The sequence below is a fragment of the Camelus bactrianus genome, chromosome 34 (genome assembly GCF_048773025.1).
Source record: "Camelus bactrianus isolate YW-2024 breed Bactrian camel chromosome 34, ASM4877302v1, whole genome shotgun sequence".
In the NCBI taxonomy this organism is placed as follows: Eukaryota; Metazoa; Chordata; class Mammalia; order Artiodactyla; family Camelidae; genus Camelus; species Camelus bactrianus.
In genome coordinates this window covers 287,788-307,316 of record NC_133572.1, presented here as the reverse complement: position 1 = coordinate 307,316, position 19,529 = coordinate 287,788, and the positions used below count along the sequence as shown (strand labels likewise).

The 19,529-nt window shown below is 50.8% G+C and overlaps 1 protein-coding gene across 5 annotated transcripts in view; it reads left to right on the top strand.

Moving 5' to 3' along the window:
- The window catches only part of BCL2L13 (BCL2 like 13), a 44,304-nt gene extending 27,559 nt beyond the window's left edge, over positions 1-16,745 (top strand). For 2 of the 5 annotated variants that reach the window (XM_074357902.1, XM_074357901.1), the window contains 4 exons: positions 1,488-1,644; positions 4,969-5,038; positions 11,251-11,394; positions 14,875-16,745. In XM_074357902.1, the coding sequence (XP_074214003.1) occupies positions 1,488-1,644; positions 4,969-5,038; positions 11,251-11,394; positions 14,875-15,546 (1,043 nt within the window). In that variant the 3' untranslated portion in view covers positions 15,547-16,745. Of the gene's footprint in view, positions 1-1,487; positions 1,645-4,968; positions 5,039-5,410; positions 11,395-12,419; positions 14,653-14,874 lie in introns of those variants that run through there. The other 3 variants (XM_074357903.1, XM_074357904.1, XM_074357905.1) reach the window with 3 other exon arrangements.
- The last annotated feature ends 2,784 nt before the right edge of the window (positions 16,746-19,529 follow it).

Here is a 19,529-nt window from a genome sequence, read left to right as displayed (position 1 = left end):
AGCATAGTGTTACAAGGGTGAAACTGGAAGGTACCCTTTTTCTTCCCTGGGGGATATGTTTATTAAAGTCTCCAACTAACCTCAGCAGATTAGATGTAGCCTTTTCTGGTATCAGGTAATGGACTAAACAGGCGTGTTTAGCTACTTTCCCTTCAGTGTGGTTTGATGTGCTTTTGGTACCTTACGTTGGTAACAACACAGAGGGGAGACGTGGAGGTGAGCTGCTTTTGTTAACTTTTGTGCGTGTGCACCATAGTTGTAGCAGCAAAGTACACGTGATGTTATAGCCACGCCCTTTATACTGAACATTTAAATCGTAAACTTTAAAACCAGTTACATTGTATTGTGTGTGAAGTTACATGTGTTGAATGAATCTTTACTCAGTCATTTCCTCATTATTGAGGGGAGCATTTGAGTTACTTCTTGTTTTGCTTTCCATAAATAATTTTTTTCAGCTTTATTGAGATATGTTCACATACCGTAAAGTGTATGCATTTAAAGTGTATGATTCAGTGGTTTTTAGTATAGTCACAGAATTGTACAACTATCACCACAATCAAAATTTAGAACATTTTTAATATCCGCCAGAGAAACACTATATACTTTAACAGTAACTTTTTGTTTCTGCTCCCACCAGCCCCCGCCCCACCCCAACCGTGGCAACCACTGACCTGCTTTTTGTCTCTGGGTATTTGCCTGTGATGGGTTACACGCATAAATAAGTACACGGAACCAAACGCTCTGCTTCCACTGGCCCGTCCCCAGGGGAGCACGTGCCGGCATCCGTCCCGTCCCGTGTGGGGCCGTGCCCCGCTGTGTGATGCCACCTTCTGTGTGTGGGGCCACCAGCTGGCAGGTCGTCAGGCCGTTGGCACCTTCGGGCTGTGCTGTATCGTAACCCTGGGAAGACGCATGTTCATGCTTTTGTGTGGGTTTCTGTGCTGCCCAGTAATTTTTAACAAGAAAAATATAAATTGTGTTTATAAATCAGCTTCCTGTTAGTAAAAGAGAGTATGAGTAGAAGTTCATAGAAATCCAGAACCTAACGGTAATCTTCGCTTTTAGTGCCCTTTACTGACACTTCTAACTGACTGACGTAACTGGAGTCTGGTTTCAGAAATGCCACCTTTGTAGAAGGAAAAGCCAAATGCTAAGAGAGGGAGGGTCGAGCCAGGAGAGGCCTCACGTTTGTCATTCTCAGACTGAACTGGCCTGTGTATTTTTAACATGCCAGTTTAGTCTTTTCTTCTCTTAAAAAGTAAGGTTTTTCCATAAAAATCTTTCCTTTAAAAAAAAGATCTCTAAATTTAGGGCCTCTCAAGTTTTGTGTTCCAGGAAAGATAACGTCCCATGACGATGACCTGACTTTCCGGTGGCTTTTAACTGTTAGCTGGTACCTGGGCGTAGCTTCGTGATCCCCCGAGCGCTGACAGGGCTCCCGTGGGCAGCGTTCAGCACACTGGGGTTTTCTCTTGCCCTGTCTTCAGCCTTCACCAGCACGGGCTTCGACCGACACACCTCTCCAGTGTTCAGCCCTGCGAATCCCGAGAGCTCCGTGGAGGACTGCCTGGCTCACCTGGGGGAGAAGGCGCGGCAGGAGCTCGGGGCGTCTCTGCAGGGCGCGGTGCAGCTGCTCCTCAGCCGGTGAGTGGCCTCCACGCCGAGGCTCTGTTCTGGCTGAGCAGGGTCACATCTTTTCTCCACGCTTTGTATTTTTGCTTTCCCAAGTCATCTGTGTTTGTGTTTTGAGTGACAGCTTTTCACCATAGCAGTGATTTAACTGTTCCAGGATGAATTTGATCGTTTGTATTTACTTGTTGAGCTGTCAGGTTTCAGCAGATATTTCTCCCTGTTGTAAACACAAGCTGTTTCTTTCACGTGTCCTGACCCCTTTTACTGCCACTCTTTCTGGGGACCAGCGTAAACGGAATGGCTAGGGTTCGATGTGTTGTGCTGTGGGATTAATGTCACGTCAGTGTTTTTGGGGTCCCAGGTGTTGCTGAACTCTCTGGCTGCACATCCACTCCTGGACCCACTGCCTCATCCATAGTGGGAACTCTGCTCCCATCTGTGGTTCTGACAGTTAAAGCTAAAGGCAAAAGAGAAGGGATCATGAGAATATATTAAAATAGAACCACGTCCTTTATTAGAAGTCTTAATAATCCTTTTCCCTTAATTCTTTGCTGAGGCTCATTAAGAAACTGGTATGAATTAGAAAAAAAAGTTTGTTTTAGTGAAGATTGGCAACTATCTAAAGCAAGGAAGACTGTTCTTGACTAGAAAGGCCGGTATGCAGGTGCCAGGTCACTGTTGCAGTGAAGTGACTCCTCACGTTCACCTGGGCAGAGTCTGTGCGTTACCATCTGCTAGAAGGAAGCAGTTTGAGTTTAAGGAGCGTTCGGTTTGTTTTTGCGAGCTCTGGTGACAAGCAAAGGTGAAAATCCAGGTTATACATGGGAAACAGTGAAGTGAAAATCGTATTTGGATTTTCTTAATTTTATATATAGAAGTGTGAAAAGAAATGTGGAGAGAAGATTCTGGGTGTGGGGAAGTGGAGCCTGAGCCGGAGGCCGGGGGACAGCACTGCTGTGGAGCGCAGCACAGAGGCCAGGCTGGCAGGCGCTCCGCACGGGCCCTCAGCACAGCCGTGCTCTGTGTGGTCTGCATATCGAGGTTTCTTGTTAGATTTGAAGAAACAAGACAGACGTAGCAAAGCGCTTGTGAGAGCCGCTGGGGCTGAGAGCGAAGTAGCCGAGAAGCCTGAGGCAGAACGTGCTGCTTCCAGCCTTGATACGAACCGTCCGTGTTGCATCATTACACTCTGTGCCGTAGCTTCTCCGTCAGGTTTGCCTTTACTGAGATGCTGTGATCTGTCCGAAGAACAGTATTACTTACGTCTTTGGAGTCCTCTTCATAATCTACAGGAAATGTTAGTATCTTTTCACTGCAAAGTAAATTACATTTTTTAAAGTGTTGTCTTGAGTGAGTATTTGTTTTGTTTTCCCCAGAAGGTAACAGCTTTTTTTAAGTCCGGGTTAGGTTGAGTCATGAAGCTCTGTTAGCAGTGACTGGAGCACAGCGATGATGGACGGGAGGTGCTGCACAGGTGACGACGGTGTCTTTCTTTGAAGGTGGAAAACACCACCTGTTCCTCTGAGCAGTTTGGTGAGAGTGGGAGATGGATCCTGAGCTCTTCCTGTAGCCTGGTGCCAGCAGTCTGACAGGTGCTCCCCACTTTGTTTTTGCTGGGTTCATGTAGCTCATTAGACAGGGCTCATTTTTAAGTGCTTTTCTATGTGTAGGATTTCCTCGGAATGTTTGAATTGGATGGATCTTCTTCGTGCATGCCTGTGTGTACCTGTAGTGCTTCAGTGTGTTTCAGTCTGAAGGGTGCCAGCGTGCTTTAGCCCCATAGACAGGCTCCCCGTAAAGGCTCCTGGGACGTGCAGCAGCAGCAGCAGACGGCTCAGGACAGGAGGCGGAGGGGCCGGACAACACGTGAAGCTTCCGGGACAGCATGGGCAGGTGGACCGCACAGTGTCCCTCAGGTTCTGGTTTTACAGCTGCCTAGTGCTCAGCCCGAGTCTTCAGAACAGTTCTAAGCTTACTTTAGTCAGGAAGGTGCCCCATGACATCTGATTAAGAAGGTCACCCCTGGTGTCTCGCCTCCGTTCAGTGTCCCTGTAGGTTGGTGTTACGTTGACTCACATGAAGGAATGAGCCGTGTCATCAGAACTGTTGCCTGAAACATCCAGGCCACAGTAGGTGACATGCAGGTCCCATGTGTGTAATTTAAAATTTTCTTGTGGCCACATAAAAAATTTAGATTTTAAATATGTTTTATTTACTTCAGTATATTGAATACACAGTTTTAGCATGTATTCGATACAAAAATTATTGGTGAGCTGTCACACGTATTTGTTCTGAGTCTGCATGGAGGGTGTGGGCTGCACGCTGAGCGCCTCGCTAGCCTTGCCCAGAGGCTTGTTGGCAGCGTGGGCGTCGGTGTCATCGTGGCCTGTGTCGAAGCCCTGGCACGTGACAGGCGCGGTGTGGCCCTGGGTGTGAGGCCCTGCTGTCGGCTCTGAGCTTCCGTGCCCTAGTGTGTAACAGGGGTTGCCAGTCCTAAATATTCGTAGTCGAGGTCACAGACTAGAGTGCTTGGGGCAGAAAACACCTTTGGAATGGATTTTAAAATCCTATAAAAGTGAGACTCCTCTCCTTTTTTACATTTTTGTTAATTCTTTGCCCACAAAAGTTGAGGAGTGAATTTTTATTAAATCTGTTATCCAAACTCCCCGGGCCTTCACGTGTAACTCAGTATTTTTGTCATTATTGTTGTTAATTAGCACACAAAGCCAGGCTTAGAACGTAGCCACGTGTCTCTCAGTAGATGAGTGCGCCAGGAATAGTCGGAAGGCACTGTCCACCCCGGGGCTGGTGTCAGGACAACTCAAGTTAAAAACAGAGGTCTGTTTATGACCTTGGCTTTTACTTTATTCCAACTCCTTAGATCCTCAGTTTGAAAAGTCTTCCAGTGACATGTCTCTTTAATTTTTGAATATTTTCCTTTTTTGCTTTTAAAAAAAGTATAAATTGTTCTTTTAAATTTATTAACGAGGTGACTTTTGCTATTTGTTATTATTTGATTCTATATTAATGACCCACATGTTTGTTTATCTGCAGTGTGGAAATCTTGTTGGATAGGTTTCAAGCAATTGTGAATAATTTGTTACTATTTATTATTCTCGTTTTACAAGCTGGGAGCATAGGTCTCAGCCTGTAGAGAACATTTGAAGAAAAGCACGTACCAAATGGTAAAGCGGGTCCCCACCAAACAGTGTGTTGACTCTACTGTGTTACGTCAGCAAAGAGTTCAGCAGCAGAGTAGTGACTGTGTATTTGTTCATCTGGAAATGCAGAATTTTCCTCCTTTGTGACACAGACTTTTAAAAAAAATCTCTACAGGCCAGTGACATATCAGGCATTTCGGGAGTGTACAGTGGAGACCGCAGTTCATGCCAGCGGCTGGAACAAGGTATTCACCCAGTTACCTTTTCTCTTACAAGATTTCCGTGTGTTAGTGGTAAGGGTCAGGAGGAGTCGGTGGCGCGGAGAAGAGAAAACTGTCGAGCTCACTCTTTAACGCATAATCAGCTGTGTTAAGTGGGTGCTTCTGGTTGATGTGCTGTTGTGATGAATGCTGCGCGGTTCCGGTTGGCCCAGAACCGCGTGTGCCGGGGGGTGCCATCTTCCCTCCCATCTGCCCTGAGCCCCCGTCATTTCTTCATGTCTCTGCCCCAGACGTGACGTTTCTCTGCAGGTGGTTACTTGTCACCAGGTAAGTGTGTCTTTGGGGAAAGCACAGGCTTCTTGGTTGTTATGTGAGTAACCCCGTTTGTGCTTACAGTTTTCAGAGCACCTCATGTCACATCTCACTGGATCAGACAGCCATCCTTCGCAGACAGCAGAATGGATTTTATCAGCTTTCGTTTTGTTAGTTAGTTAGTTAGGTCAGATGAATAATCAGAAGAAAAAAGGTAAAGTACTTGCTTTGCTCCCTTGACTAGTAAGTACTGGAGCCAGCGCTGGAGCTGAGGTCTTCTGACTTCAGCCTCGGCATCTGCCACGGCCCCACACCGCGTGTGCGTCGTCTCGGGCCGGCAGGGAGGGGTCTTGGGGGTGCAGTGTGGGGGCCCAGCTCACCGAGGAGGCAGCCTGGGACGAGGAAGTGCAGTGGGGTCATGTCTGAACAGCCATTCCCACTCAGAATTGTCACCACTGTGGGCCGGACTGTGTGACCTTACAGACCTAATTGATGTCTATTATTTTTACTCACCTTAATACAGGCTTTGGAAGCATTATAGCATAATAATTAGCATCACAGGCCTGTAATCGGACTTGTTTCGGTTATCAGCTTTGCCACAGACTAGATGCATGTCTTTGGGCAGGTTAATTAAGCTCTCTAAACCTACATTTTCACGGATGTGAAGTGGAGGTGATACCACTAGCCTAACTTGTGACAATTCCACGACACGTGTCCCGAGCTTATTTCAGCGTGTCGTCTGGCACTGTAAGAAGTGCTCAGGAAACAGTGGCTCTTACGTTAGATTTAACACCCGGGACCACATTCCCAAACTATCACTATTACGGAGTTTTACTATGTTACTTAGCTGTAAAAAATTTCTTAAAATATGTTTCATTTGCTTTCCTGAAATAAAAAAAACCAAACCTCTCTCATATGGACATTTGAAAGAGATTTTATAAATAAAAATGAGCTTGGTCATGATACGTTTCTTGGTGCATCACAAGACAGACAGCTGGGCGCTTGAGTGACGGGCTCTTCCCGTCACTCCTGTCTGGTGACTTGACCTCAACTCCTCATGCTCTCCTCCCACCGCCCCCGAACCTGCGGCTCTCCTGAAGAACCTAAGTAAACCCTGGTCTTCACTCTCTCTCCACCCGTCCTTTCCCCCTGTTCCCTGCTTCGTTTTACCCGCTCGTGTGGACCGGGGTCCACTGTCGGTCTTCGAGGCCGTGGCTTGAATGTGTCGTAAGTGAGGCATTTCAGTTAGAACGGTGCTAGCTCAGCTGGCTCCCCGTTACCCTCGTCAGCCCTCCAGGGTGAGAAGAGCCTGGTTCATTAGGAAGGGCAGCGGAGATGTCTGCCTCCCCGGGCCCGAGGGGCTAATTCGAAGCACTTGGCTCATGTTTTACGTTTCATACTTTGCGTGAATCTTTGCGAAGTTCTGACACAGCACTGTTGTGTGAACACGGCTGTCTGGCAGATAAAAGGCTCAAGTGGGAGGAAGGTTCACAAAGCCAGGACGGGGCCGGCCGAACGTCGCTTCATCTGTATGGGGGTTTTAAAAGCATCGTGGTATAAAGCTCTTTAGATAGGTTGAAAGAAATGGAGGGAAAAAGCTGCTCACAAACCTGTGTTAATAGTATGATTTTTTAAAAAAAAATACATGTGTAAACGAAGGCTGTACAGTATGTGTATGACAAGAATCCTAATTGGAACTTGTGCGGGATCATACAGGGTGGTCATCTCAGACGTGCAGGTATTTTCCTTTAATTTTCCTATTTTTCCCTTCATGGGTATTGGTTTTTCCTGTGAACTTACCTGCTTATAGAAAGAAGAAAAAAAAAGGCCATCAAAGAGAAAAGGCAGCAGAGTGGTGGTGCATGGTGTGCGCACCGTGATGGGCTTCAGAAAGATGATAGCAAAGATAAGCGGATTCTTTGCCTTGGTTAATTAAATCACTGATCTTTTCAAACCCTTCACTATTAAAATCTCAGGTGTGCACAGAGCGGGACTGGCAGCGTGACAGACCTCGTGTGCCCGTCACTCCGCTTCCACAGTTGCAGCCTGGCTGGTCCAGTCCGTCCCTCTCTTCCCGCTTTCCCCTGGGTCGTTCTGGAGGGGACTCTGGCCATCGTGCCATTTCACCCGTGAACACACTAGTACCTGTGTCCGAGGACACTACCCCTTTTTTAAACAACTGATAATACCATTATGACACCTCAGATACTGACAGTGATTCTTTTTTATAATTTAATTTTTTTCCCGTTGTGTCAGTTTCTGGTGCACAGCACAGTGTCCCAGTCACGTACATTCGTTTTCATACTCTTTTTCATTATAGGTCATTACGAGATACTGAATATAGCTCCCTGTACTATACAGAAGAAATTGGTTTTTTAGCTATTTTATATGTAGTAGTTAATACTCACACATCTCAAACTCCCAATTTATCTCTTCCTGCCCCCCCACCCCGTGACCATAAGTTTGTTTTCTGTGTCTGTTAACAGTAATTCTGGTGTTATCACATAGTCTGTTCAGCTTTCAGATTGCTCCAGTTGCTTACAAAGGCTGATTTGTTTGACTTGAGACCTGAGCAAGGCTCACGCGTTGTATGTCGTTGATATGTCTTAAGCCTTTCCTATAAAAAAAAATGGAAGTGTCGTTCCTGTACCGTGAAGTTTGCCCTTCTGAAGTATGCAGTTCAGTAGTTTTTAGAACGTTCACAGAAGTGTGCGACCGTCTACACTGTTTCCAGAACACCTTCATCTCCCCCAAAGAAACGCTGTGGCAGCCCCTCCCCACTCCCCCCCCCCCCCCCCAGCAGCAGCTCTGCTCTGCCTTAGAGTTTGCCTGTTCTGGACATTCATACACGTGCCACCGTGGAATCTGTCACCTCGGTCTCTTTTACTACGCAGATTACTCTCTCTCTCTTGGTTTTTTTCCTGTTCTAATTGGCTTACTGATTATTTGTCCTGTAGAATTTTCCTGCCTTCTGGATTTTGACTGCACTGCTGAGGTGCCACGTAACCTATTCCTCTGTGTCTGCACAGCCGACCCTTGAACACCGTGGGGGTTGGGAGCGTCGGCCCTCCCTGCAGACGAAGTCTGGGTCTGAGTTCGCGCTGGCCCAGCTGTTCTCCATGCACGTGGTCCCGCGTCTGCGGAATCGGCCACGTGTGGGCTGGCCAGGCGGCTGCAGTCCTTACGGCTGGGGAAACCAGTGTCTCACGTGCGGCGGGACCTCCGCACCCTCGAGTCCCGCAGTTCAGACCATGTTGTCCAGGGGCAGCTGCGTCTCCTTTCCACTGTTAGGTCAGTCTGCAGGCTGGTCACAGTCCGGCTTCACCTTTGTGGCAAGACAGTGTCAGTGTTCTCTGTTTCCTGTCGCACCACACTGGGTGATACGAGTGCCCAGTTGTCTCTTAAGTTTTATTTTGGAGGAGGTGTGTCAGAGGCATTCAGACGTCATCGGCGAGTCGGATCCAGATACCAGCTGTGGGACTGACACACACTAGAATTGCTGAGGCATAGAAGGCTTAGGCGGTAACGGTGGAGCGGAATTTGTCGTTGCCATTACACGGTCTGCTCCCCTGGGAGGACTCCTGGCGCGCTGTAGGCTGGCCTGCTCTGTTCCTGCTGCAACTGGCTCCCGTGCTCTTTAACAAAAGGGTAACGTTAGCCAAGTGTGACCTGCTGGAAGAGGACGCCGCGTGGGACACACGAGGAGCTGGCCAGTGGGGGGAGTCCTGCCTGTGGTCAGAAACGCCTCAGCGTGCCTCAGCGTTCCTCTGCAGAAGTTATCGGAGGGGAAAATAATTCGTATGTGTTGTGGGGTTACCGGCATCCAGCAAGGGAGTGACCTACAGAAAGAAGTTCACAGTTAAGAATTACTTGCTTGCTTTTTATTCCCAGAGCTGTAAATAGTGGGGCCTTCTCGGAGTGGACACTTGGGGACCCAGTTTTGCTTTCCCCTTTTTAAGTTCCATGGGAGGGGACAGATAAAAAAATACCAGGCGTACCGATGATACAGAACTCCTGTGGGCAGTAGAATGTGAAGCTGATGCGATCAGTCGTAGGAGTAACTCATGAACTGTGTGTGTGATCCCAGCAGTTGAGGGCAAGTGTGTGTAACTGAATAAAGGCAGTCTGCAGTGTCCGCTGCAGTGGGTCCTTGAGGACAGCGTGTCGGAAGAGGTGACCCAGGACATGCAGACCAGGAGTGTGACGGCCGGATGGAAGGAGTTAGTCTCGTGCAGGGAAGGTCCTGCCCTCGCTGCGCTTCACGAGAGGGAGACGTGGTCGGGAGGGAGGAGACCCAGGAGAGGGTCCTCAGGTGGTCACGGCAGCGGAGGAGCTGCTGTGTGAAGGACGGACTACAAGATCAGTGGATTTCAGCATAAAAAGCATGGTGAATCAGGGAATATGATTAAGGACTAAAGTTAAGACAGCAGTGAAAGAGGATTACAGGGCCCTCTCGAGGTTTGATGCACTAGAAGTAGGGCGGCTGCGTTGGCCGCACGAAAGAGGTGAATTTGGGACAAATAAGGGCGAGTTTTGTTTTGCAGGTACGACGTGTTTGCCACTCACTTTTCTAAGAGGTGGTGGAGCTTAAACATGAATAACGGAAACACACCGCACGCTAGTCGATCGTTACGGGAAGTGCGAATGTTCCGAGTCTGAGTCGCAGGCGCCCCTGCTCCTGCTGGGACAGAGCCCGGGCTGGCGAGCACCGTGTGTGCTCTGTCCCCAGCGGTGACGCGGGGCTTCTGCTGGGGGAGCGTGGCTCATTCTTCTTTAAGGCCCTGCGCCCCTCTGTTGGTGCTGGGAAGGGCTTGTTACCGCTCTTCGGGCTGGAGGACTGGTAGAATTTCAAGACGGGTGTGTGTTGCTTTTTCTTCCCCCAGACTTTGAAACCCCTCAGGGCTGCTTTTACTTAAAAAACCAGAGAATACTAGTGAGGGTATGGACTTGTGGCCTGCTGTCTGTCCTCCTGCAGAGTGTGCGGTGACCCACAGCGGGGCCCTGGCGGCTGGTAGCAGAACGGAGATTGGTTTCATTTCCTTTGCATTCCTTTTCCAGTCACGCGGGACCCTGGTGTTCCAGGCAGGAGAGGTTGCGTGCAGGTGGTGACCTGGAAGGCTTTTCTGGGAAAACAAGGAAAGGGACTCTAGTTAGTCCCTGTCATAAATTCTGATGATTTTTAAGTATTGAGCCATGAGGTTACTGGGAGATAACAACAACTTCTCTGGTTTCTGATGACTTTCATGAGACAGCTCGTAATTTTGAAAGCCCTTGTTTTCAAATATGATAAACGTACATGGTACAAACTGCAGAAAGACAGACACTGAGGAGTGCCCCCCCCCCCGTAAACCGCTCACCTGGCTTTCCTCCTCCTAGGTCAGCGCTGTCGCCCGCGTGTGTTCCGGGGCCCTGCAGGGTCACAGAGGCGTGTGTGGGTAGAGGTTTGGTTTTGTTCACACGACCAGGACTGTTACTGTACACACTCTTCTTTATATTACTTTTTTCGCTGAAAATAAATCTTGGCAGTTGGGCAGTGAACAGTCGGATTCTTTTTAACAACTACACGTTCCTGGATTACCACATTCGTTTAGCAGTCCGTGTTGGGCGGTTTGCATTCTTGCTGTTACAGACAGAGCGTCAGTGGATTTGCTGTGTGTGCTGCTCACACACACCCACACGGGCATGTGCGCTCGCGAGCTCAGCAGTTTTTGTGACATTATTGCTACTGCCTGGTGGGATAAAATGTGAAACATACAGTACTCCTAAAACTCGAGTAGGGGTCGCTGTTTGCTTCCTTTTATTTATTTATTGTAAAAATGAAATTCTGTAACGATTCACCAGAGTGTAGATTCTAGTAGTTGAACATACAAAATCAATTGTAAGAATTTCAGTTTGTTTTTTACTCTCTCGTCTTTGCGTTGAAGATTTTGGTGCCTCTGATTCTGCTGCGACAAATGCTTTTGGAGTTGACGAGACGTGGTCAGGAGCCTCTGAGTGCGTTGCTGCAGTTCGGTGTGACGTACCTGGAGGACTACGCAGCGGAGTACGTCGTCCAGCAGGGCGGCTGGGTATGCGCTTTCCAATGTTTCTGTGTAATCTTCCCTCAAAAAAAAAAAAGAAAATTAAGCTCCCCAATGTTGTTTTTAACAGCAAAGGTCAAATGCCGTTATTTAACATTGATTGGATGACGATCAGTGGAAAGCCTGTTTGCGCAGTGTACGTTAAACCACTAAGGTTTTACTGCTAGTAAGTTGATACGTGGTGTTTTTCGGTCGTTCTAATTATGAAACGTTTCATGCTAGCAAAAGACACGTGAACGACTAAGGGATGGGGGTGGTGGAGCAAACACCTGTGCGTTTGCCATCCCCGCCCAGGGAAGGAACCCTGCCGGCGTGCGAGCCTCCTGGTCAGTCCCTCCTGGCTCTCCACGCGCTCCTGCCTACCCCACAGGCGAACACTCAGTTCTGACTTGTCACAGTTTAAGTGCATGTCTCTATTTCTAGACGATACGTGCGTTTTGTGTTTGGAACTTTATGTGAATCGTCCCCTCTCTGTCTTCTGTAGCTGTTTTCACTCTGTCACATTCCTGATGTTCACCTAGCTCATTGAGTCTCAGCCTTTTTTGTTATCACTCCCCTAAGGATCCTTTTTAGACGTTTTTATCTTAATCATTTCCCTCTTCCCCCCATGAAATTTTAAAAGCACAGACAGTGGGGGAGGGCACAACTCAGTGGTAGGGCTCGTGCGTAGCATGCATGAGGTCCTGGGTTCAATCCCCAGTGCCTCCATTAAAAAGAAAAAGACAAAGACAGTAAAAAATAATGAGTAAATAAAAATTAAAAAAATAAAAGCACAGACTTAAGTCCGTTTATGTGCTGTGGCCTTTTGGAGGGTCACAGGCCTTTGCCACATGTACGATTCCTCCCGTCTCCCTGACCGGTGTTCACCCCTGGAATCATCCCCGTTGGCAGTGCCTGATCTCGGGTGATCTGTTGACTGGCATTTGGTGTCCGTGTGCGAATATGTCAGTTTACCTGTAGTTTATTTACCTGTAGTCTTACCAGTGGGTATTTTCTCCTTTTTGCTCTTACAGACGCTGCTGTTACGAACACTCACACGTGTGTGCAGGGGTTTCTCTGAGTGTACACCTCGGAGTAGAGTTTCTGGTTCCGAGAGGGTGCGCAGGTTCTCCTCTACAGGACAGTGCCGGAGTGGCTTCCAGAGCGGTTTCCCAGCTTGCACGCTGTCAGCGGGATATAAGAATTTCTGCTGCTCTACCTCTTCCCCAGTCAGACTTACTAATTTTTTAAATCACTTGCTCAAATAAGGTTATATCGGGGTGAGCTTAGATTTAACAGAGGTTCCAGAGCGAGAGCGCCCGCGCTCACCCTCACCGCCCCCCCCCCCCCCCGTGCTGACGTCTCAGGCACCTGTGTCCCTTTGTCAGACTGGCGTTTGCACGTTGGCTTTACCTCCCGCAAGTTGGCCCGCCTCTTACTGCTCTGAGTATTTCCCTCTAGATCCCTTTGGGCTTTCCACACAGGAAGTCACACCGGCATCACTGTGCACAGTGACAGGGCTTTTCTTGCTGGGTGCAGCCCCAGTCAGGGTCCCCAGCACAGTTACCGCAGCTGTCGCTGGAAGGCAGCCCTGTCTTCCTGACGCTAACGTGAGTGCCCGGTTGTGCGAGTCTCAGTGAGCAAGGCTGGCCCGCAGCTCTCGCCTGGCCTCAGTTCTCAGGGCATGCCGGCTCTGGGGCAGAGCTCACAGCTGGGAAGAGTGTTTCCTTCCTCTTTTCCTGTGGTCTGGAGTGGTCTTCATGAGACCCTTACTCGTGCCTGGCTTCCTGCAACATTCCTGTAGACCTGCCTGGTATTTCTTTTGAGGGAAGATTTCTGGTTTTTCCTGTTGACTTTTGATAATCTTTCCTGGATACCATCCCTAAATTCTCAGATTTGTTGGCACAGAATTGTTGAGGCTTTTCTTTGTGGAGGAAGGTGCAGTGGGTTATTGTTCACTTCTCTTACACTGCTTTAACTTAAATTTTCTCTGTGGAGAATTTTGATCACGTACGAAAACAGGCGGGACAGTGTGGCGAGCCCCTGTTGCCTGCGCAGTGGCAGTTAACTTACTGCCAGCTGCTTACAGCGCCTCACTTCCCCCTTAATACTGTTTCGAAGCAAAATCCAGACATTGTATAATTTTATTTCCAAAAATGTCAGTATGTATCTCTGAAAACTAAAGGTTCTCTTTTTACTTTAAATCACATCACAGAGAATTAGAAGCTGTCTCTCCATGCTGTAGGCGCCTGTTGGCGCCCGCACCCCCAGGCCTCAGGAGCCCCCTGTTTCGCAGCCTGCGCTCCCTTCCATTCCTATTGTTCTCTCTTGGCTCCGCCTTTCTTTCGTTTGGGTTTTTAATTATTTTTTCCATTTAAAGTAATTTTCATTGCCCGGGGCATTCTCCCTTGTGTCTCATTGTGTTCTCCCTTTCCGTGAGCATGAACTCAGGCTGAGCGGCCCTCGCCTCTGTCTTGCACTTACTAACCTGACCTCGTTCTAAGAAAGGGATGGTAGTTACCTTGCAAGAAAAAAGCTTATGCCACTGCTGGTTAAGCTCGAAGGCTGGTGGCACTTAAAGGAGGCAGTAGTGTTGTTGACGAGTTATATTCGGTTGGTGGCATTTGTGGTAATTCCTGAACAACGTTTTAAACTGTTAGGAAATTCTGACGTGGGAACGAGGGGAGTAAAACGCCTCCTTTGAGTCTGGACGAAACCCTGGACTCGAGGTGCCTGCAGCTTGGATGTCAGAGGAAGGTGGTGGTCGGCCTTGCTGACAACGGTCTCAAGTTCACATAGACTTTGTGACAAGCCCCCGTCCCAGGCCCCTGCTTTCCTGGGGGCTCTGCTTCCCCTCAGTGGGTGCTGCGGAAGGTGTGCCGTGTCGGCGCGCAGCCCCAAAGCCAGATCCGGAGGGAAGAGTCAGCGTGAGCTCCCCGGGAGATTCTGTGGAGAAAACGCCCCCTTCTTCGTGCCCCACTGCTCCTCAAGCATAAAGGTGAAGAGCATCTGGGGTGCCTTGAGTGGGACCCTGTAGGTGGGCTGTTTTGGGGTCTTCTGGACCCGACACCCAGCCTGCACTTTTCTTCAAGCATCAATCTGCCTTGTCTCCTTGCGCGACTTCTGCCCCCACCCGCTCCCGCCTCCCCCAGAGAAGGAAAGCGCCCGCCCTGCTGAGTCATAGGGTCCCGGAGGAGGACACGTTTCCCGCCTTGGTTTTCTCTGCTGTTCCGCATTCATTATTGCATTAAATATATTTAAATTGAACATGAACTAACTTTCTAGCTTTCTAGCTTCAAGGAAACTAGTCAGAGGAGGACTGCCTGGTTAGAAAGTCTTCCTCTGCCTTGTTCTGGAAGTGAACACCTTCAGTCCAGAAGCTCTGAGGTCTTTATTCCTGGAACTTCAGTTTAGGGAAGAATTTTCCCAGATTTACACTCATTTTAAATGTATTTAGCTGCCTTGGACTTGTCTGTCCTCCTTCCCTAGGGCACCGTCTTTAACCTGGAGTCGGAGGAGGAGGAGGAGCCACCGGCAAGTGTGGCGGAAGACAGCAACGACATTTACATCCTGCCCAGCGACGGCTCCGCGCACGTCAGTCCTCCCGAGTCCCCGGCGGCCACCGCCTCGTGGCAGGCGGAGAGCCTGCCGGTATCCCTGTCGGCCAGCCAGAGCTGGCACACGGAGAGCCTGCCGGTATCGCTGGGGCCTGAGTCCTGGCAGCAGGTCACAGTGGACCCTGAAGAAGTGAAAAGCTTAGACAGCAACGGGGTCGGCGAGCGGAGCGAGAACAACTCCTCCAACTCTGACATCGTGCACGTGGAGAAGGAGGAGGTGCCCGAGGCCGGGGAGGGGGCTGGGGGGCCTGGCGGGGAGGGGGCGGCAGGAGGGGGCGCCAGCCCCGCGACGTCGCTGTTCGTGGAACTCGGTGAAGAAGAGGTGGACGCAGCCGCGGGACCTGCTGCCCCAGAGCAGGAGGGGGTCCCCGCGCCGCACGGAGAGAAGGGGCTGCCCCTGGGAGAGGCAGGGCCCGGCCCTGCCAGCAAGGAGAAGGCTGGCCTGCTGCCCGTGGGCAAGTCCCTCCTGCTCTTCGGAGGGGCAGCTGCGGTTGCCTTTCTGGCGGTGGCCGTCGGGGTGGTACTGGCTCTGAGAAAGAAATAGACTTTTCAGAGAAAAAGGACAAAAGGAGTGAGGTTTTAGTTGCGTTGATTGAATTTGAACTGCCAGCAGCTGGCTGGACGTTTGTGGGACACTGGGGGCTTCTGGTCAGCACGGTCTGGGCCGGCCACACACACTGGGGCTGGAGGTGGAAAGTGTCTGTCATCTGTCTGGCTGGAGGCTCCCAGGCCCGGGCCCTTGCTCATCCAGGTCTTTTGTGAAGAGCTCCCCCACCTCGATGTTGGCACCCCACCCTCTGCCTCTGCCCCTGAGCGCCAGGAGCACCTTCCCCGACGTTGCCAAATGTCCCCTGGGGGAGAGCCATCCCGCTGACTGAGGAGGGTCTAGGGTAGGAGCTCCCAGGCAAGCGGGCCCAGCTGTGGGCTCCTGGGCCCGTGACCCTGGCGTCTCCTCTCCTGATGCACACGCTGTGCTTTGCAGCCGGGCGTCCTCCGCCCCAGTCCCCTCCCCCTCCCCAGCCCGCAGCGCAAGGTGCCCTGCGGGGTCTCAGGTACGGCCGCCCCTCCCCCTCCCGGAGAGGGCTTCCCGAGGCCTCATCCCTGCTGCTTCCTGCAGTTCCCCTTGTAAAGACGCTGCCTTTAGTCATGTTTAAAACCATACATAAGAAATGAAAGAGACATGGCTGCGGGGAAGTCTGCCCGGTTCGGAAGCGGGAGGGTGGCTTAGCTGACCTGCTGAAGTTCTTCTGGCCCTGTCTCTGTGGCCACGGACAGTTACTGCCCGTCACTGTGACCAGGACCTGGCCTGAGTCTTCTTCCCAGTCAGCCAGCAGCTCTGCGGCCTCTTGGCCACGTGCTGAGGATTCCTGTACTTGGGCTTACGGATCAGTTGAATCATAACTCTTACTAAACACACAGTCTCCTAAACATTGAAATGAGAAGCAGGGAGAGGCTGCCCTCAGGGTCGGGTCTGGCGCTCATTTCAGGGCAGAGGCCCCTCTGCTGACAGCACAGTCCGGGCACCGGGCACTGAACCAGACGTCTGGTCACCAGCAGGCTCGCCTGCTGACTGCTGCTGACCGCGTCCCCAGGGGGCTGTCTACTCGTGCCGAGGGTCAGTGTCACTGACGGGACACACATGTTCGAGACAGGCCATCTCAGATTCATCTTAGTAAATGTAACGTTACTTTTTAGATCCTGAAATTTGTAATAAAATTACTTTACCTATCCTGATCACCAAAACTTGATGTTTTACATGTGCTTTCTTTTTAAAATTTATTTTTAAAATTAAATCTCTCTAAAGCAGTACTATTTAAAAGTTGGTCAGAAAGGTCTGGAGTGTGTTTGTTACTGTGCAGGTGTCTCGACACTTGGAGTCTTGGTGTCCTGTAGGCAGGGACGTTTTCGAGGACAGGCTGGTGCTGTGGGTGAGGGGAGGGGGACGAGCGAGGCAGAGCACTTCCTCGCCCCCCCCCACCCCCCGACCCTGTCTGCTGCACTGGTGTTGGCGTCGGGTGACTTGTCTTGATTCTTCCCCTTTGTAATCTGCTTACCTTCCCGCATTCACGCCTGCAAACTTCGGATCCTGACCCCTTGGTGAACACTTGAGCGCTAGGAGAAGCCAGGTCATGTCTGGGCGGCTCACAGGTCAGTGCTTGTTCTCCAGGGCACGCAGGGGTGACATGGTCTGCTGGACAGTAACCGGGTGGTGTGGCCACGGCCTTCCCTGGGGCCTGGCCTTCCCGGGCCGCCTCACGGTCAGCTTCTAAGTATTAGGATGTCAGTGTTGCCTCTGGCAGGCCGGGGAGAAAGGAGTGCCTGGTAAGGATTTTTCTTAAAGCGGCTCCTGTTTTTTGCTGCTACATTAAAAAAATCATTTCTCCACCTCCCGCCCCGTTTTTGGTGGGGCTGGCCCCTCGTGTGTGTGACTCGTCAAACCCCTGAACCTGAGGGGCAGGCAGAGAATGAATGCAGCTCGTTCAGGGGATGCAGGTGCAGAACCAGGACTGTCGCCCTTCATGCTCCTCGTCCTCTGAACTGTTGAGAAGTTTTGCTTGAAAGTTCCCCAGCGCTCTTAACTGCTCTACTGAATGTAATGATTTCTGATATCAGAGTTGAAGAACACTGGTTTGTTCTCTCTGTGGTGAAGTGGCAGCAGCTCTGGGCCCACAGTGTGCCTGCGGGCTCCCACGACGGCCGCTGCCGGGAAAGCCTTCTGGGGGAGAGCCACCTGCTGACCCTCTGGTTCCCAAAGGCCTCCAGTCACACGCAGCCCCCGCCTGCTTATGGCCTGGGGGACGTCACCAGGGACTGGAGTTCTGTGAGCCACGGCTACCGTTAGTTTCCCGTGGAAATCGCTTTCCTCAGCCTCTTGACGATCCCGACACAAAGGCCACGTTTGCTCTGCCTGTTTCCCTGAAGGAAACGTGGAGAGATGCCAAACCCACGGAGTTTTAAGGTTATTTTCAGAGATGTTTTACAGAAATAAAAGGTACCCGTAGGTAAGGTTTTTCCCCTCCCCCTTAACTTCTTGACTGTTTACACAGACTTATCTTACAGACAATCTGAGGGGTGGTCCTACTTCATCCAGAGGGGCTGTGGGCTGTGTGGTCACTTCCCAGAAACAGCTCCTGGCCTCTGGGTCAGCTCCCCCCCAGGCACTGTCTCGTGTCCGTCTCGGCGGCGCACTTGATGCTGGATCTCCTGTTCTCCGGAGGACCACGACCTGCGCTGTGCGAAGCCTCCGCGTCCCCGAGGGTCGGCTGTGAGGTGGGCACGTTTTTCCGTATTAGAATAATACCCTTTTGTCAAAGGTGTGGTGGTTGTACTTCTAGCAAAGTAGCTGAACGTTTAGCGTGCTCTTGGTCCCTGAATTACAGCCGGCCTGTCTGTGCCGCTGTGGCTCAGGGTGCTGTTCTCAGGGGTGTGAAGTCCACTTCCCCGTCTCCTCCGAGTGACCTCCCCACCAGGTGCTCGCTGGCACTAGACGTTGGCTAGTTAACGTGCTGTTCAGACAAGTCTTAAGTTGACTGGCTTGTTGCCTCCTTCCCCGGGAGTTACAGGGAGCTGGGGTCCTGTCTCCTGTCAGTCTGGACTGACTCGACCGCTCCCGGGGGGCTCCAGAGCTGTGTTAAGTGGGGGTCACTGGCCAGCAGCAGAGGAAAGGGGGGGCATCTGCTTTTCCCTAGACCTGTGTTCCTCCTGCTGGCACAGTTTCTTTCTTCAGATTAAAAGTGCCTCTTTCTACTAACTCATTCTGAGTTCAGTTTATCATAGATTCTAATGTTCTTGGCCCCTCAGAAGTACTGGGGGTTAAACGGTGATGTGGCAACTGTGAGGCTCCTCCGCTGTCCCCGCACGGCTCTGGTTTGCAGGTCACTGTCCCCTCCTGTCACCTGCCTTTCGGCAGCATGCTCTTCAGCAGGGGAAGGGACACAGCTCCAGTCTGTGAGTTTCAGTTAGAAGCAGTGTGGGGGGAACACCTTGGCAGGTGTCATAGAATGAGATCTGAAGGGACTGGTGGACCCCTTTCCACTCCTGTGGTAACCGCGTGCCCTTGACGTATGGGGGATGGTTCCGGGTAAGCAGTCCTGCGTCCTGAGTACACAGGCCTGTGGCCTGAGATGGCCCTGAGAACATGGCCACAGCGTCCAAAGTCCCGGTCTGCACAGCTGGCGAGGCTGTCAGGGGAGAGTGGCGTCTGGTGCCGTGACCCCGAAAGGCAGCCCGCGCAGCCCCCGGCTCGAGGTCGGAGTGACCTGACCCTCCGAAGATGCCAGGTGCCCCGCCGGGCTCTCCGCGCTGCCGGGCACCTTCTGGGAGGAAGCTTGTTGTCTTTATCTGTCACTTAAATAATTAAAAAGCAGGATGAAACCGTCTTAATCAAACACTTTCCAGTTCTGCCCACAAGGATTGTGTTATGTGAAATGCACCAAATTCCAGGATGTGCTCAAGACTGGAAACTTTGTGATGGGGAGACAAGCCGATAATCCTGCCGTATGAACAAGGAAGTATCTGACTCGGCCT